The sequence below is a fragment of the Leopardus geoffroyi genome, chromosome A2 (assembly GCF_018350155.1).
Source record: "Leopardus geoffroyi isolate Oge1 chromosome A2, O.geoffroyi_Oge1_pat1.0, whole genome shotgun sequence".
In the NCBI taxonomy this organism is placed as follows: domain Eukaryota; kingdom Metazoa; phylum Chordata; class Mammalia; order Carnivora; family Felidae; genus Leopardus; species Leopardus geoffroyi.
This window is the reverse complement of record NC_059331.1, coordinates 7,540,936-7,558,601: the sequence shown is the minus strand read 5'-3', so window position 1 is coordinate 7,558,601 and position 17,666 is coordinate 7,540,936. Positions and strand designations below refer to the sequence as shown.

General features: G+C 53.5%; 1 protein-coding gene across 3 annotated transcripts in view; it reads left to right on the top strand.

Moving 5' to 3' along the window:
- The window catches only part of COL5A3 (collagen type V alpha 3 chain), a 36,082-nt gene extending 24,568 nt beyond the window's left edge, over nt 1–11,514 (top strand). For all 3 annotated transcript variants that reach the window (XM_045491834.1, XM_045491835.1, XM_045491833.1), the window contains 22 exons: nt 234–341; nt 416–469; nt 673–726; nt 842–895; nt 1,032–1,085; nt 1,637–1,744; nt 2,583–2,636; nt 2,799–2,852; nt 3,148–3,201; nt 3,338–3,391; nt 3,566–3,673; nt 3,820–3,873; nt 4,342–4,395; nt 4,593–4,700; nt 5,002–5,055; nt 5,136–5,171; nt 5,604–5,657; nt 6,242–6,455; nt 6,544–6,656; nt 8,428–8,496; nt 10,230–10,469; nt 10,551–11,514. In XM_045491834.1, the coding sequence (XP_045347790.1) occupies nt 234–341; nt 416–469; nt 673–726; nt 842–895; nt 1,032–1,085; nt 1,637–1,744; nt 2,583–2,636; nt 2,799–2,852; nt 3,148–3,201; nt 3,338–3,391; nt 3,566–3,673; nt 3,820–3,873; nt 4,342–4,395; nt 4,593–4,700; nt 5,002–5,055; nt 5,136–5,171; nt 5,604–5,657; nt 6,242–6,455; nt 6,544–6,656; nt 8,428–8,496; nt 10,230–10,469; nt 10,551–10,697 (1,899 nt within the window). In that variant the 3' untranslated portion in view covers nt 10,698–11,514. The remainder of the gene's footprint in view (nt 1–233; nt 342–415; nt 470–672; nt 727–841; nt 896–1,031; nt 1,086–1,636; nt 1,745–2,582; nt 2,637–2,798; nt 2,853–3,147; nt 3,202–3,337; nt 3,392–3,565; nt 3,674–3,819; nt 3,874–4,341; nt 4,396–4,592; nt 4,701–5,001; nt 5,056–5,135; nt 5,172–5,603; nt 5,658–6,241; nt 6,456–6,543; nt 6,657–8,427; nt 8,497–10,229; nt 10,470–10,550) is intronic.
- The last annotated feature ends 6,152 nt before the right edge of the window (nt 11,515–17,666 follow it).

The window sequence follows — 17,666 nt, the reverse complement described above, 5'->3', positions numbered from 1 at the left end:
ACCCACCACCCAATGCCCATCTCACCACTCGCTGCCCATCTGAAAACTTTGACTCAACTCTTGACTTAATTCCCAAACTCTGTACCCTTAACCTGTACCCCCACCTCCAAGCCCAACCCTGACCCTTTCCAAACTTAATCCCAAACCTGACTGCAACCGTTAACCTGACTTTGACCCTGTCTCCCACCCTTGACCCACACCCTCACTGTGCCCTGTTTCTGTCCTTCTCCCAGGGAGCAGATGGGGCTCAGGGACGCAGGGGACCACCAGGCCTCTTTGGACAGAAAGGAGATGATGGAGTGAGAGGCTTCGTTGGGGTGATTGGCCCCCCTGGCCTGCAGGTGTGTGTCTGAGTTTGGGGGCGTGGCCTCTTTCCCCACACTCTGTGCTCCAATCTTGCTTCTTTGTTCCACAGGGACTGCCGGGCCCTCCTGGAGAGAAAGGGGAGGTCGGAGATGTAGGGTCCATGGTATGGACAACCTGGGGAAGGTGGGAGGGCACGAGGAAAGCAGGGTGGTGGTGACCGTTGGACTGATTTGGAGGTGGTGGTGTCACAGGGCACATTGTCATTTTAAGATGATGCTGGGAACCGGCATTAAGGATGGCGTTTGTGGTTAGTGGTGCCTTTGAGGGGTCGTGAGGTCACTGGATGCTATTCTGACTGTCTCACAGGGTCCCCATGGAGCTCCGGGCCCTAGGGGCCCCCATGGCCCCAGTGGATCGGAGGTGAGGACCCTCTGTGAGGGGTGGGCAGGATGCCTGAGAGGTGGGGACATCCATTTCCCACGAAGGGGCTGTTGGCAACCTGCAGTCCCACTTCTACCCCTTGCTGTCTCTCCAGGGCCCTCCAGGGCTGCCTGGGGGAGTTGGTCAGCCGGGCGCTGTGGGCGAGAAGGTGAGAGAAAGGGGGCAGGGGACTGCCTAGGGTTGGGAAGGCACAGCCAGTCTTGCTTGGGGGTGGCTGTTCTGGGGAGCTCCTTCCTGTCTGTCATAATCAGACCTCTCCTTACCCTCAACTTCGCCTCCTACAGGGTGAGCCAGGGGAGGCTGGAGACCCAGGACCCCCAGGAACCCCAGGCATCCCTGTGAGTGACTGTGTCCTGTGCCCCTGCACCCATCTCAGGGAACCTCTGACCCCTGGGCATCTTGGGGCACCTTGACTCCTGGGCAGACCAGAGTCACCCATTGACCCAGGACCTATGGGTAGCCCCAGTTGTCTTGATGACAGAGCCCTGGACGGTCTTAGATAGGGCTGCTACACAGAGTTCTTCAGGTTGTACACTGCACAAGGGTGTGGGGCTGAGAGAGGGGGTGGGGGCTCGGATCCAAGCCATACACCCTGAGTTGGGGATGAACTTCCCAGAGGGATCCCCTTTTCTAATTCACTCCAATGTGGCATGTGGGCTAGACCAAACTTGGTCATGATCTCTGAGCACCTGGGCCATCCTTGCCCCTGACTCCTATAAGTCCTAGATCCTGTGACCTCTGACTCTTGGACAGTCTAGGCTACTCTGACCCCTGGCCCCAGGAAGTCCCAGACTACCCAGATTCTTGAGTCCAGGGATGCTGACCCTTGACCCCTGACCCTGGACTCTTGTCTAGGCTATTCTGACCTCCGACCTCTATTTCTACAAAGGGGCCCAAGGGAGAAATTGGTGAAAAGGGGGACTCAGGTCCATCTGGGGCTGCTGGACCCCCAGGCAAGAAAGGCCCCCCTGGAGAGGATGGAGTCAAAGGGAACGTGGTGAGTCCTCGGAGAAGAGGAGGCAGACATGGGGAGGGGCCTTGACCCTGCTCCCCGACTTCTAGAGCAGGGCTTCCCTCCTCCAACCTGCTGGCCCCCGAGCCACCCAGAACGTGGCTGACAATGACCAAAGGCACGCTTGTATGTCACGGGATGGGGTGGAAGTTGCTCCCACACAGAACCGATCTGGAAATGTTGGCAACAGAGCTGGGGCTGATGTGGGATTTAGCACCAGGGTGGAGGCTGAGACCGCCCCCCCTCCCCCGGCCACGGCAGTGGGGCTTGGGGTGGCTGGCAGGGCAGTGAGGAGCTCCGGAGTCTGTGGGACCTCAGTTTGCATCTCACCCCTTTTCTGAGGGTCAGTCCTGTTGAGTCGTGGGCTGGGAGACACCTGATCGATGAAGTGAGGTGATGCATGTGATGCCCCTAGGTCACCGCCTACACGCGTTAGACTGTAGAAAGCTCTCTCTCCCAGGGCAGGGATTTTGTGTTTTGTTCACTAGTGTGTCCTCAGCAGCCCAAGCTGTGCCTGGGCGCTGTTCACCTGTCAGACAAATGCTCGGTAATTCAGAAATGTGATTATTCGGGGGCGCCTGGGTGGCGCAGTCGGTTAAGCGTCTGACTTCAGCCAGGTCACGATCTCGCGGTCCGTGAGTTCCAGCCCCGCGTCAGGCTCTGGGCTGATGGCTCAGAGCCTGGAGCCTGTTTCCGATTCTGTGTCTCCCTCTCTCTCTGCCCCTCCCCCGTTCATGCTCTGTCTCTCTCTGTCCCAAAAATAAATAAACGTTGAAAAAAAAATTAAAAAAAAAATGTGATTATTCGTCATTCTGTCTTCCAGGGCCCCACTGGGCTCCCAGGAGATCTAGGCCCCCCCGGAGACCCAGGAGTTTCGGTGTGTGTGAGCCCCCCATTCCCACAATATATTCCTAATTCTGCCCCCATCTCGCCTCCCTCCACAGACTTGGGCAAGGTCAGGGGAGCACATAAGCTTTATGTGTCCCCAAGCTTCACCCCAAACTCGTATTGCCTCCATGACCCCTCCCATCCCCCACAGGGTATAGACGGCTCCCCAGGAGAGAAGGGAGACCCTGGTGATGTTGGGGGACCGGTGAGTGGGGGAGCAGAGCATGTCGTGCTGGCAGAGGGGGGTTGGGGCTGGTGAGTGGGTAGACTGGGGGGCTGGAGGAGTAGGCTGATGAGGTACCCAGGGCCCCCATACAGCACCTGCTTTGCCGCTCTGGGCCTTCACCACGACGGTGAGCAGCTTAATGGAGGAGGTGGGAGACGGCTGGTGCTGTGGGGATGTCTGGGGAAGGCCGTCCTGGGATCACAGGCATCCTGACACATAGCCCTGTTCAACCGACGTGAGCTAATACTACCCTCGTACTGTTACATATCCATAGGGTCCGCCTGGAGCTTCTGGGGAGCCTGGCCCCCCTGGGCCCCCTGGCAAGAGGGTAAGTGAGACCTGCCTCCTGGCTGACCTGGCTCCAGCTTTGATCCACTCACCCCCACAGGCCCCCACAGGCCCCGCCCACCTCCACAGGCCCCCTCACCCCCAAAGCATCCCTCCTACACTCTTTCCCTCCTCAGGGTCCTTCAGGCCGCATGGGTCCAGAAGGCAAAGAAGGGGAGAAAGGGGCCAAGGTGAGTACCTCCCCCTGCCCAGGGAGGGTCCCCGTGTTGATCCTCGGCCAACAGATGGGCCATCAGAATGGGTGCCCCAATTCCTTCCCCCTCCCTGATGGTTCTTGGCTGGGAGGCCGGGAGGAAGGAACTGTCTGACACTTTCTGCCCTTCCCTTGCCCTGGTCTGTTTCAGGGGGAACCAGGTCCTGACGGGCCCCCAGGGATGACGGGCCCAGTGGGGGCTCGAGGGCCCCCTGGACGTGTGGGGCCTGAGGGTCTTCGGGGGATCCCCGGCCCTGTGGTGAGTAGGGTGGGATCAGACCCTCTGTGTGTGACCCACCTTATGCTTTCTAATCACAGCCTGAGGTGGCTGACCCTGGAGGGCGGTGGGGGCATCTACACGGGGTCTGGCCGAGTGCAGCACCCCTACGTTCTGCTTCATCCTAGGGTGAACCAGGCCTCCTGGGACCTCCTGGACTGATGGGCCCTCCTGGACCCCTGGTAAGAGACCTCTTTGTCCCTGGTGTCTCGGCATGGAGAACCACACTGGGCATCCAGTGGCCACCTGGTGCCGTGGGCTCACCCCTCACTGACAGTCCATCTGACCACCTGTACTAACCATCTATCTTGATGGTCTTATCCTGATGGTCTATACCGACCCTCCATCTTGGTGGTTTATACCGACCACAGTGACCATCATGACAAGCCAAACTGACCATCTATGTTGATAGTCAACACTGACCACCCACGGCGATCCTGACCACGGACCATTCATACTGGACCTCCTCCAGCCAGCCTTTCATTATCCCTTGTCATCACCCCTCTCTCCTGACCATTCCCATGACCACATCCCTGGTAATTCCCATTTGAAACATGAGTAATTTCCCATTTGACTACCCTCCAATCACCCACATGAACCTTGAGATTTTGTGTTTGAGCCTGACTAACTGAGCTTCACTCTCCTTCCAGGGGCCCTCTGGCCTTCCAGGATTGAAGGGAGATGCTGGCCCCAAGGGGGAAAAAGTAAGGATACCTCCTTCCATTATTCTCCCCCAGTTACCTCTGTCTCCTCCACATTTACCTCCCTCCCTGGCCAGAGGGCTGAGAATTTGGGGTCTCCTCTGCTCCCAACCTCATTACCCCGAGGCTCTAGAAGAAAAATCCTCTAGAAATCCCCCCACCATATTTCTTTCCCCGTGTGTGCCTCTCTCGTCCTCCAGGGCCACATTGGATTAATTGGCCTCATCGGCCCCCCTGGGGAAGCTGGTGAGAAAGGGGATCAGGGGTTGCCAGGCGTGCAGGGCCCCCCCGGCCCCAAGGGAGAACCCGTGAGTGTGTGTTCTACCCCAAGTGGAAAGAATGTGTTCAGAGGAAGGGGTGGGTGGGGGGGCAGAATTGGGGCTTATTTGGAGACTGTGGGGGTTGGGGGCTTGGGAAGCCTGGTCTAGAATGATAAGAGTTGTGTCTGGGGAAAATGGCGGGGGGGGGGGTGTCTCCATCTAGGAATTTGTGGGTTGGAGGCTGTGTCTGTGGCCTGTTTTTTGAGGGGACTGGAGGCTTGTCTGGGGGATGTGCCTGGATCACAGGGGTGAACCCCCATCAGTGATGACCTTGGTGTCCTTTCTTCAGGGTCCCCCCGGTCCCATCGGCTCTCTGGGCCCCCCTGGGCCCCCAGGTGTGGCGGTGAGTAAGAGGGGTTTGTGGGGTGGGGTCACCGTGGTAGGGCAGCTGGGACTCCAGCCCTCCCTGTCTCTACCTCACAGGGTCCTCTGGGACAGAAGGGCTCAAAAGGTTCCCCGGTGAGTATGCCCTGCTCCCTCAGGCTCCCACATCCCGGCTTCCCACCCCTTTCAACGGCACCACACCCTCAATCCCTTTGCATTCATTCATTTACTCATTCAATCATGCATTCGACTATTTACTCAACACCTACCGTTGTATTTTTTTCAAATCTAAACTGCCACCGATTGTGAGATGCACCATTATTTTAGAAACTACTGTGAAGAAAAAACAGTTCTGACAAGGAAACTATGACTTGCCAAAGATGTTAGATTTTGATTTCGGAGATGTTAAAATGTGGAAAGGAAATGAGTGTTTTATAGTGGGGGCTAAAAAATTGCAGTTCCCTCCCCCAGTGCTGTGTGAGTGAGTGAGTGTGTGTGTGAGTGTGTGTGTTGGCAGGAAGGGGTCTCCATAGACAGAGTTCACTCCCAAGTGACTTCTCTCTGCAGGGATCCTTTGGTCCCCGTGGCGACACTGGCCCCCCTGGCCCCCCTGGCCCTCCGGTAGGTTCCGCAGGGAATATGTTGGGAGTGTCTGTCCCACTGGGTCCCCAAGTGCCCAGAACTGGGTGGGGCACACAGCAGGTGCTCAGGGCACCCAGGTGGGGAGGGAGGTGTCTTGAAAGCTGAGGGAGGATGCCGGCTCTGTTGGAGGGTTTAGGGGAACACCCATGGGGGCTCTGACTGGGTCTTGTCTTGCTTGACTCTGTCTCCCCCACCATCTCTCCCTCCGTCCCTTCCATCTCTCCTGGCCTCTGTCTCTATTTCAAATACTTGTTGCACAATTTTGCCTCTGTTTCTTTCTCTCCCTCTGCTTTCTTTACCTCCCCTTGCGGATCCCTCCACGGTGTTACTGCTTCGGCCTTTCCCCATCACGGGGTCTTTCTTTCTCTCCCTCCTATGTGTCCCTGTCCGTCTCTGCCTCTCGATGGCCCCCGTCCCTTTTTGATCTCTCTCTCCCTTTTCCTATCTATCCCCACCCCTGTGTCTCTCTGCCTCCCTTGTCTCTCTCCTCTTTGCTTGTCTCTCTTCCTGTCTCTTCCTCCCGCATCTCTGCTCTCCCCTCTGCCGCCCCCGCCCCCGCTCAGGGTCCCCCGGCCGAGCTGCACGGGCTGCGCCGGCGGCGGCGACGGCGGCGCTCTGTGCCCCTGGAGGGCCCGGAGGGCGGCCTGGAGGAGGTGCTGGCGTCGCTCACGTCGCTGAGCTTCGAACTGGAGCAGATGCGGCGCCCTCCCGGCACAGCTGAGCGTCCGGGCCTCGTATGCAGTGAGCTGCACCGCAACCACCCGCACCTGCAGGATGGTGAGGTCCCGCCCCTGCCTGGGCCCCGTGGGCAGGAAGCCGTAGGGTCCCGCCCCCGACTCACTGACCCCACCTGGCTCTGCGGCAGGGGAGTACTGGATTGACCCCAACCAGGGCTGTGCGCGGGACGCGCTCAGGGTTTTCTGCAACTTCACGGCTGGAGGAGAGACCTGCCTCTATCCCGACAAGAAGTTTGAGACCGTGAGTGCCTGGGCGGGGTGGGGGCAGGGGGCGCAGGGAGAAAGAGGGCACCGGAAGCCGTATCACCCGGGCCCGTCCTCCCGCCTCCACCAAAGGCTGTCCCCTGCTTCCCCTCCCTGCCCAACACACACACAGGCTTTGTCTGGGACCTTATCCTAACTTCATCCGACATTTGTTGAGCACCTGCTGTATGCCAAGGCCTGTGAAGGTCTGAGGGTCTGGGACCACAGCCGAGAATCACACAAAACAAAACTCTGCTTTTATGGAGCTCACCTTCTAGGAGAAAATCTAGTGAAGGAAACAATAATGGTGGCAGATCTTTAAATAGTGCTGTATGTGTGCCAGGCTGTTCTGAGCACTTAGCTGCATCAACACTGAGGCCCAGTTCTGCCATCATCCCCCAGAGAGGGAAACTGAGGCACAGAGAAGTTACCCGAGGATTACCCAAGGCAGGCTGGCTCTAGAGTCCCAGCCCTTAACCTCCTGTAGGCACTGCCTCCTGATCCGCTATCTGAGGGGCCTGTGGACTCATTGCGCTCCAGGCTGTGGGCTGGGAGGTGAGACCACCTGGGCCCCCAGGAATACTGGGCTTCTCCATCAGGCTCAGCAGCAGAGGGCAGTGGGCAGGCAGCAGCAACTCTAGAACCCCGGGTTGGGATATAAACTGGGGGGAATAGGGTTTTTTTTTTCGTCTGCAAAACGGAGCTCAGGAAGGTATGGACTGGTTGTACAGTTGAGCGCTGATGCAATGTATCAGGAACACTGATTAGACACTGACGATGGGCGGTGCTGTGCTAATGCCTCTGCTGCTGGTAAAGTATGTAGCCAGCACAGAACCTGCAAAAATGCATGGTGATGTCCCTCTTATTTATGATTTTTTTAAAAATTTTTTTTTCAACATTTATTTATTTTTGGGACAGAGAGAGACAGAGCATGAACGGGGGAGGGGCAGAGAGAGAGGGAGACACAGAGTCGGAAACAGGCTCCAGGCTCTGAGCCATCAGCCCAGAGCCCGACGCGGGGCTCGAACTCACGGACCGCGAGATCGTGACCTGGCTGAAGTCGGACGCTTAACCGACTGCGCCACCCAGGCGCCCCTATTTATAATTATTTTTGACTGGCCAGAGCCCTGGTTTAGTGGGAGCTCAACCCTCCGCCTCCCCCGCACCCTTACACACTAGTGGATGGGAATACAGACAAGCTCAGACCACGTAGGATTTGATCTCTAAACAGTTGCTGGTATCTGAGCCTCTCCCGCCAGCTCAGCTTCCTCCTGCCCAGAGGTGTTGGGGAGGGGTGTGAAGACTGATCCAGGTTTGGGTTCCTCAGACACAGACCGTGAGACAAAGACTTGAGGGCGAGTCATTTACTTGGGAGGAGATTGCAGGAGGCACCAGGAGAGGAGGGGGGAAGTGAGAGGGGACTGGGGGAGGCAGCCGATGAGGGTTAAAATGTCACCATTGGGCACTGAAGGCTCAGTTCCACTGGGAGACTTCTGGGAGATGGTGTGGGACAGGCAGGTGGGGGAGGGAGAGGGAGCTGAGCATTTATCCATCCATTCTTGTCATTGGTGGAGAGCTGCCTCAGAGGGCAGGGACTCCCAACCCCATGGTCTGCCCTGTGCACCGGTCAAGCCAACTCCCATGGCCAGAGAACAACAGCTCAAGGGTCCGGGGTATACAGTCTGCAACTTTCAGCGCTGGGAGGTAAATACAGGAAGACATGGCCGGCACCCAGGCCATCTACACTGACTACCCCCGCCCATCCCCAGGTGAAAATGGCCTCCTGGTCCAAGGAAAAGCCGGGAAACTGGTACAGCACATTCCGTCGAGGGAAGAAGGTGAGCGGCTGGAGACCGGGGTGGGGGATCGTATGAAAACTGGTGGGAACTGGCATGCGGAGTTGGAGGAGGGGCTCTGAGGGATGAGAGGAACAGGGCAGACTCACCTCTGCCTTCATGGTGATTGCAGGCTTGGTAGGGGTAGCAGACTGGGGGCAGGGGAGGGGTGTGTGGAGCGTCAGATGTGAATGGGGGAAGCCCAGGGTATGGTGGAAATCCAGAGGCAGTGCTGCAAGTCCCAGAGGCGTGCTGGTAGCAGTCACAGATCAACTGAGGCCTAAAGAATGAGCTGGGTTAGCAAGTTAGGGAGGACAAGGAAAAGTGTTCCAGTCAGAGGGAACAGCATACACAAAGGTCCAGAGTTAAAAGAGGGTCTGGGGAATTGAAAGAAAAAGCCACTCGCCCTGCTCTAGAAAGTGTGAAGGGGAATGTGGTAAGAAAGGAGGCTGGGGAGGCAGGCGAGGGCTAGGCCCACCTCCCCAGAAAGACCTGCGAGCAGCAGGGAGCCATGGAATGTGTTTAAGTGAGGGAAGGACCCACATCTAACCTCTCAGTTAGAAAAATGCTTGCGGGGCAGGTAGGGAGGGGCCGGTGACTGGCATGTTGGCCCAAGGGAGTGAAGAGGTGGCCCAGGCTGGAGCTGGTGCTGTGGGGGTGGGGAGGAGGGCATGGCTTGGAAAATCTAAGAGAGAGGCCAATAGGACCTAGTCACTGATGAAATGGAAGGGAGGGAGGAGAAGGTTGGTGGGCTGGTGTCTGGTGACATTCTGAGATATGTAGATGAGAAGCACAGGTTTGATGGGTGGGGGGATTTGGGGTTCAGCTTGGGAACTGTTTACATGACATACGTGTATCTGCCAAGCACTGGGAATGTAGCAGCAAATAATAAACACAGTTCCTGACTTCCTGAAGTTGATACTCTACCGGGAGCATAACCAAGGAAGCAGGCAGACGGGAACCCAAGAAACAAAGCTATAATATAACGTGGGGGTATCTTGGTTTGGGTTCCCCCCAAAACAGACCCTTCCACACAGACTCAGTTGCAAGTACTTTATCTGGGAGGTGATTCCAGAAAACATCGGTAGGGGCACATGGAAATGATACAGAGATGAGAAGGAGGCCAGAAGGGACGTATTACCCAGCAGGCTCTCTCAGGCCCGTGATATGTTAATAATATATTTTATTTGACCCAGTGCATCTAAAATAGTGTCATATCAATATAAAGGTTACTGAGGCATTTAAAATTTCTCCCCTACGAGTTTTGCAGAGTCTGACCCATATTTTACGTTTATAGCACATCGTAATTTGGGCACTAAATTTCATTGGAGGTTCTTGATCCATACTTAGATTTCATAAAATCTGCCTTTGAAAAAGTAGGTTCGCACACTCGAGTTGTTCCACACCTAAGTTCTCTGATACCTGGATGGAGGCTCAGTTATTAGTTATGAATTAAAGTAAAAGCATAAATACAAATTTTTAATTAAACAGTTAAGTAACATGGTTGAAGGTTTCCATCTGATTGGCCACATTTCAAGTGCTCGGTAGCCACGTGCGCTCGGGGGGCTCACAGGGGAACTGTGGGGGGCTGGATGGCGGGTAAGGCCACCCCCAAAGAAGGGGACGTGGCAGAGGTCGTGGGTCTGCCAGGGGATGGAGAGCCTGGGAGGGAGGTTCCGCAGAAGGAGTAGGGGTGACTGGGGGCACCCTCACCTCCTGCTTTGTCCCACCCCCAGTTCTCCTACGTGGACGCTGATGGGTCTCCGGTGAACGTGGTGCAGATGACCTTCCTGAAGTTGCTGAGTGCCACAGCCCGCCAGAGCTTCACCTACTCCTGCCAGAACTCTGCCGCCTGGCTGGACGAAGCTGCAGGCGACTACGGCCGCTCCCTCCGTTTCCTCGGGGCCAACGGGGAAGAGGTGTCCTTCAACCAGACGACAGCAGCCACCATCGCTGTCCCCTACGATGGCTGCCGGGTAAGGGGAAGGGCAGGGGCCGGCCAGAGTGGGGAGAGGCTTTGGCTGCCCTCCTGCTAACTCCCCGTTCTGTCTTCCCAGCTCCGCAAGGGACAGACGAAGACCCTCTTGGAGTTCAGCTCTTCCCAAGTGGGGTTTCTGCCTCTGTGGGACGTGGCGGCTACTGACTTCGGCCAGACGAACCAGAAGTTTGGGTTTGAACTGGGCCCTGTCTGCTTTAGCAGCTGAGAGTCTTGGGGTGGGAGGGATAATGAGGGAGCCCCAGACGGGGCACTTTTGGTGCTGAGGCTTTGAAGCCACCGTATTTATCGTGTCCTGTGACTGTGGAGCCAGGGGAGAGTCTACTCATCACGGTCAAGCAGTCTTCCTTCTCCGTTCCAGGGGGCCGGGGGCTGCACTCCCCTGGCTCAAGTCTAGCCTCCCTTCACTGCACCACAGCTGACATACTGTAGTCTGGCTCTGCCTGCCTGCCCAGCCCTCAGCTCCCCACCCCCGAGGCCCCATGCAATGAACTTCTAACTCAGAGCTGATGAATGCCCCCCATGCCTGCCTCCCCACTCCTCAGTCAGTGCCCCCAACACCTGGTGGTGCTCCCCTTTCCAATAGTTAAGCACTGGATGTCTCCTGATCCCAGGCTGGGACCCCTTCGCTCATTCCTATTTTCAGGTGGGTTCACAGTGAAGGAACCGAAGTCAGGCTACAGAGGGAAGAGTGGGGGCTTCCCTGGACTGAGCTGGGTGCTCCTTCCACTGCCTCAGCCCAGCTCTGAGTACTGCCCCCACCCATATCTCCCCGAACTCACCTTGCCATGCCAGGTGGTAGGGGAGCCAAGATGGTGGGGGTGAGTCGGGATCCTAATGGTGCTGCCCTATTTATACCTGGGTCTGTATTAAAAGGGAAAATCCCCTCTGTTGTATATTTAATCTGCTTCCTCCTTTAGGGAAGGCTGGGATATGATGAGAGAGATTCTAGCATGATCCCCACCCCTCCGGGGCCATAGGGCATATTTGGCATCTCAAGTCTGAGAATAAACCAGTGAACTGTGTCCCTGTGTCTTTCATCTAGTGCTGCCTCTATCTTTCTTAAGGTCAGGCTCTTGTCTCACCTGAGGTTATCTGCCACCACCTGTCTTAAAAGTGTCTTTTGGTAGAGGTGGCTTTGGGAGGTGGGGGAAACCAATTATAATGGTACTCACCGGAGACGATGGGTCTGTTTACCATTTCAGAACCCTAGAAGAAGAGTCAAAAATCACCGGATCTCTAAGAGAGATCTTAAATGTTTTCAGCACACAAAAAAGAAATTTTAATTATGTGTTGTGATGCCGGTGTTAGCTAATGCTACGGTTGTGATCAGTATACAAGTGTATCAAATCAACAGGTTGTATGCTTAGACTTAGACAATGTCATATGTCAATTCTATGTCAATAAAGCTGGAAAAAAATGTGAACCTATTAGGAATACACCAAACTTAGAGAGAGAGAGAGGGAGAGAATAGCTAGATCTTTCTGTTGATCTTGGTTAGTCCTGGAGTCATTGGCTGAGCTGAGGGTGAGGGAATGGATCAAGAGGTGACATGGGATGTGGTTTGGGTTTGAGATGAAATGACTAGAAGTCAAAGATCTGGGTGGCGAGTCAGGAGATGAGTTGGGGGGAGAGAGAATTGAGTTACATGTTGAGCCTCGGGGTGAGTTGGGTGTTAGAGGGTAGAGGTTGGTCGAGTTATGTTGAAAATGGCTTGAAGATGAGTCATTGGAGGCTGCTTTGGAGTCAGTTGAGTGCGTTTGCGGTGGATTAATGATGGGATCTGCTGAACTGGAGGTTGGGAAATCAGTGGATTGAGGTAAAGGTCTGGAGTTGGAGGTTGTACTGACGTGAGTTAGGGTTGATGTGGGAGGTAGGATGAACTGAGTAGAACTAAGTAGGGGTTGCTATGAATGGGGAGTGAGGATTGGAAGTTTGGCAAGTCAAGATGGCATCAGTTAAGATCTGAGTTGGGTTTGAGGCAGCTTGAATTGGAGGTTAGATGTTGGGCTGAGGTTTTTTAAAGTAGATTTATTGAGATGTAATTCATTTACCATATAATTCACCCATTTAAGGTATACAATTAAATGGTTTTTAGTACATTCACAGACTTGTGCAACCATCACCACAATCAATTTTAGAAGCTTTCATCACCTCAAAAAGAAATCCCATATCCATTAGCAGTCACTTTCCATTTCCCCCAAACCTTTCAGTGGTAGGCAACCACTAATCTTTCTGTCCCTATGGATTTGCCCATTCTGGGCATTTCATAAATGGAATCATATAATATGTGGCCCTTTGGTTCTGAGTACTTCACTCCTGTTTATTGCTGAATAATATTCCATTGTCTGGAATTTTTCCATTGTCGGAAACAATTCCATTGTTTATCCATTCATCGGACATTGCCCAGTTGAGTGCCAAATTGGAGTGATGGAGGGCTGGTGTAGTTGAGTTGGGTCAGGTGGGATTGGGTAGGTATAGGTTTCAGGTTGGGGTGAATGGTCTCCCTCAAAGCCAGGCCTTACCCTACCACCTCTGCCACCAGGCCCCACAAGGCCCCCTGAATGCTTGCCCTGGATTCCCTCATGCATTCAATAAACATTACTAGATTGTAACTCTATGAAGAATGTTGGGGCTCAGAGGTTGATTGATGAGTTCACTCATTCATTCATTTACTTAGTTGCTTGTTTTATTGTCTCGACTATTTACTCGGTGCCAGACACTGTTCCAAATGCTGGGGTAGAAGAGAGATGTGGGGATCTTACTCCTGAGGGAGATGGACTAGACAGACATACAGCTATGTAATGTGATTTCAGGAAAATCAAACAAGTTACAGCGTGATGGAGTGGTGTAAATTTGAGATGAGGTGGTCACAGGAGAGACCTCACTGAAGAGGTAATATTTGAGCACAGACACCTGAAGGATGAGGGGAAAAGCCATGCGAAATTTGGGGAAGTATCCCCCCACACAGAGAAGAACCCAGAAGCCCTCAAAAAACGAATGAAGACTCTTGAGGAGATGGTGTTTCCCTTGGTCCCCTCTTCTCCCGATTTGTTGCTTTTGCTGATTTTTCCACACTGTTCTATCAACCCCACTGTGCACCCAGGCCTGCTTCCCATTTATTTCCTCTTCCAAACCTCCTTAACTCAAGAATGCATATGGTAACACCAATGCTATGTGTTTTCCTCTTCCTGAGAATCCCTAATTGAGAACACATTTCCCAGCTTGCCTTGCAGTTAGGTTGGGGCACGTGCCTGGGTCTTGGCCAGTAGGATGTGGGTAACCATACAACCTCCTGCTTGATCCCCTGAGCCCTTTCAGTCCGTGATGGCCTCGGAGATCACATCTGTAAGTAAGAGGAGGGTCTCCTATGGAACCAGAAAGAAAGGAGCCACCCTCCCTGAGATACTGCTTGTAGGAAAACTACAAGGAGAGGTCCATCAATAACTTGATTGCGTTAGGCCCTGGAGATGTTGAAGGGTTGCTTATTACAGCAGCTATTATTAATTATCCTGACGAACCCAGCAAAGGAATCCAACTTTTACTAAAGATCAGCATGGAAGCGTGTGTGCACACTGGGAGGTCCCATTGCAACAAGGTCAACAACTTAGAATTTAATATGCAATATCTTTGTTCTTGAAAGTCCCCCCACTGTCGGGGCGCCTGGGTGGCTCAGTCGGTTAAGCGTCCGACTTCGGCTCAGGTCATGATCTCGCGGTATGTGAGTTCGAGCCCCGCGTTGGGCTCTGTGCCGACTGCTCAGAGCCTGGAGCCTGTTTCAGATTCTGTGTCTCCCTCTCTCTCTGCCCCTCCCCCGTTCATGCTCTGTCTCTCTCTGTCCCCAAAATAAATAAACGTTGAAAAAATTGCTTCTAATACACAGCCCAGGGTTTACAAACGCAAGTCGGCCCGCTTCTGGTTTTGCGACTCCAGTCCCACCCCTGGGGCAGGTGTTTTGGAAGGGAGGAACAATTCATAATGTAATGAATACTCGTTGATTAGCTAAAAGCTGGTTGAAGAATTAGAATCTCGGCCCTGCTAAATGAAGGTAATTGACAAAGGTGTAAGGAGGGAATTCTGGACCGCATGTGTATTTACCCAGCATCGTGGCCAGCACCCAGGCGGCTGCTGGGAAAACCCCCAGCTGATTTGCATATTCAGTGGCCATAATTAATCACAGCACTTGTGCTTCCTGAGCTCAAGTGTTCTGAACTGGGGGCGGGGCAGGGCGGCCAGTGTGAGAGCCGCCCGTGGCTTCACACATGGTTGTAGGGGGTGGGTGGAGTAGCAGATTTAACCCAGACGCACACGGCGTTGGAAATAGTCATGTTCGGTGACATACACCGACCAAGGGCCCACAGAATCAGACCCTCGTCTTGTCCCGCCCCAGATCCCCAGGCAGACTCAGAGAGGCAGTCCCACGTTATACCCAGCCCTACACCTCCAGCCGGTTCCAGACGTGCTGACACGCGTAGCAGGCCACACACACAGTTGCACACACCCAGTTGTGCCTGGACACACAGCCAAAGCCCACATCTCACACACACACACACACACGCGCACGCAGTCATGTTCATAAACCCACACTTAGATGTGCAGCCACACCTGAGACCCCCGTTGTCAGAATGCGAGCTGCTGCATCCCGGGGTCTGACATCCCGGGGTCTGCCAGGCAGGCAGAGGGACACACAGGCCCACACAGGGAGACCTGCCACCAGCACGAACTGCAGGCACGGGCCCAGCTAAACTGACGTCATTCACGTTTCGAGGTCCCCTCCCCCACACCACACATTCATCCATTCGTTGAAGCACCTGCTCTGTGCCAGGCACTACTGTAGGGTCTGGTGATCCAGCAGGGAATAAAACAAGGGTCCGTTTGCCCTCGTGGAGTTTACACTCGAGTGGGGCCAACAGGCAGTAAGCAAATACACAGGTGACACGTCAAGTGGTGCTATGAAGAAAAAGAAGGCAGGGGCGCCTGGGTGGCTCAGTCGGTGAAGCCTCAGACTTTGGCTCGGGTCACGATCTCACGGTTTGTGGGTTCGAGCCCCGTGTCGGGCTCTGTGTTGACAGCTCAGAGCCTAGAACCTGCTTCCGATTCTGTGTCTCCCTCTCTCTCTGCCCCTCCCTTGCTTGCTCTCTCTCTCTCTCTCTCAAAAATAAACATTAAAAAAAAAAAAAGAAAGAAAAAGAAGGCAGAGAGGAGGACAAGAAAAAGGTGTTCTTTGAGACAGGGTGGTCAGGGAAGGCTGCCTGGAGGAGGCATCCTTGAAGCAGAGGCTCACACAGAGAGAGGGAGGGTGCTTTGTGACTTCTCACCGACACTGACAACAAGGTACAGATTTACAAACAGGCATGTGCCATGCAAACTTACAAGGGCCTGTCCCCACAAGAGCGGATGTGTGCCCTTGTGTCCAGGGTGCCCCAGACACCAGAGTTTTCTTTGGAGAGTGTGGGCCTGTACCTTAAAGGGACAGGGGAGATCCTAGGGAGACAGCAGAAGCTGAGCAAACAGAGGACCAGATTGATCTTGAGAGGCTGTCCTGTCCGTTCCAAGCTGGTCTCACTTTTATACATGCTTCTCCTCCACCCTTGGTATATTTCTTACTTGATTTCATTACTTCTGTGTTAAAAAACGTAAAATTTACCATCTTAATCATTTTTAAGTGTACACTTCATTACTGTTAAGTACATTCACATCGCTGTGCGACAGACGGACCTCTAGAAGTTTTTAATCTTGTAAAACTGTATCTCGGTCCCCATTAAACAACTCCCCGCGCCCGTCCCCCAGCCCCTGGCACCCACCATCTACGTTTAGTGCCTATGATTTCCGCTATTCTAAGGACCTCCTACAGGTAGAATTATACAGTACTTGTCTTTTGCGATTGGCTTATTTCCCTGAGCATAATGTCCTCAAGGGTCCTTGTAGTGTGTCAGAATTTCCTTCTCTTTTAAGGCTGAATACTATTCCTTTGGATGGACATACCACATCTTTTTATCCATCAACAGACACTTGGGTTGCTTCCAACTCTTGGCTGCTGTGAATAATGCTGCTATTGTGAACACGGGTTTGCAAATATCTCTTCAAGACCCTGCTTTCACTTCTTTTGGACCTATACTCGAAATGTGTTTGCATGGGGGTGCGTGGCTGGCTCTGTCAGAAGAGCGTGTGACTCTAGATCGCGGGGCCATGAGTTTGAGCCCCATGTTGGATGTAGAGATTACTAAAAAAAAAAAAAAAAAATTAATGAGCTTAAAAAAAATTGTTTGCACAGAGGCATGCACCATATGATAAGACGCACGGGTCTTAAGTGTTCTGTGTGATGAATTTTGACGACGGTCTACATGCCCTAAAGAAGATATAGACTGTTTCCAATGCCCCCAGGAAGTTCCTCGTATCCCTTGCCATGACCCCTCCAAGACACCACCTCTTCTTGGGTACGTTTCTAGTGTTGCAAAGCCAATGAATGAAACATGGAAGGTGTATGGAGGCAGTGTGGTATCTTGGCTAGAGCCAAGCCCTCTGGTCCGGGTTCACCTTCTTCACTGGGGCAAGCGTGACCTTCACTGTGCCCCACAGTCTCCACAGCTGTGACGACGGGGTGCCTGAGAGCATCTAAACGTCAGGCTGTGTGAGGGTTAAATTACTTAAAATAGGTCACTTAGAGCAATGCTCTAAGTCATGCGGCAAGTGCTGTAAAAATGTTGCCATTATAAAAAATACATATGGGGGGAACTTTATGATAAACACGTGCCCACCGCCCACCCTAAAAAATAAAATGCTGCACGCACATTTGAAGCTGTTGTACCCATTTCTGCCATCATCTGCCTTTCTTTCCCCCGATTATGGGTAAATGAGTGTGGAGAATTAAGGTGTTTAAAAAATGTGACCAAATATACCTCACATACCCTTTACCCTTTAGCCATTTTTAAGTGTCTCGTCTGGTGGCATTAAGCACGTTCACGCTGTTGGGCACACATCACTGCCATCCGTCTCCAGAACTTTGTCCTTTTCCCACACTGAAGCTCCGTCCCCATTAAACGCGATGCCCCGTTTCTGTCTTCCCTTGAGTGCGGGGATTTCTGTCCTCAAGAGTATTTCCCGGTGTTTACTGCACGCAGGGGGGGCTGTATCCATGGGTGATGCATAGTTTGGCAGGTTTTGAAACTATCTCTGA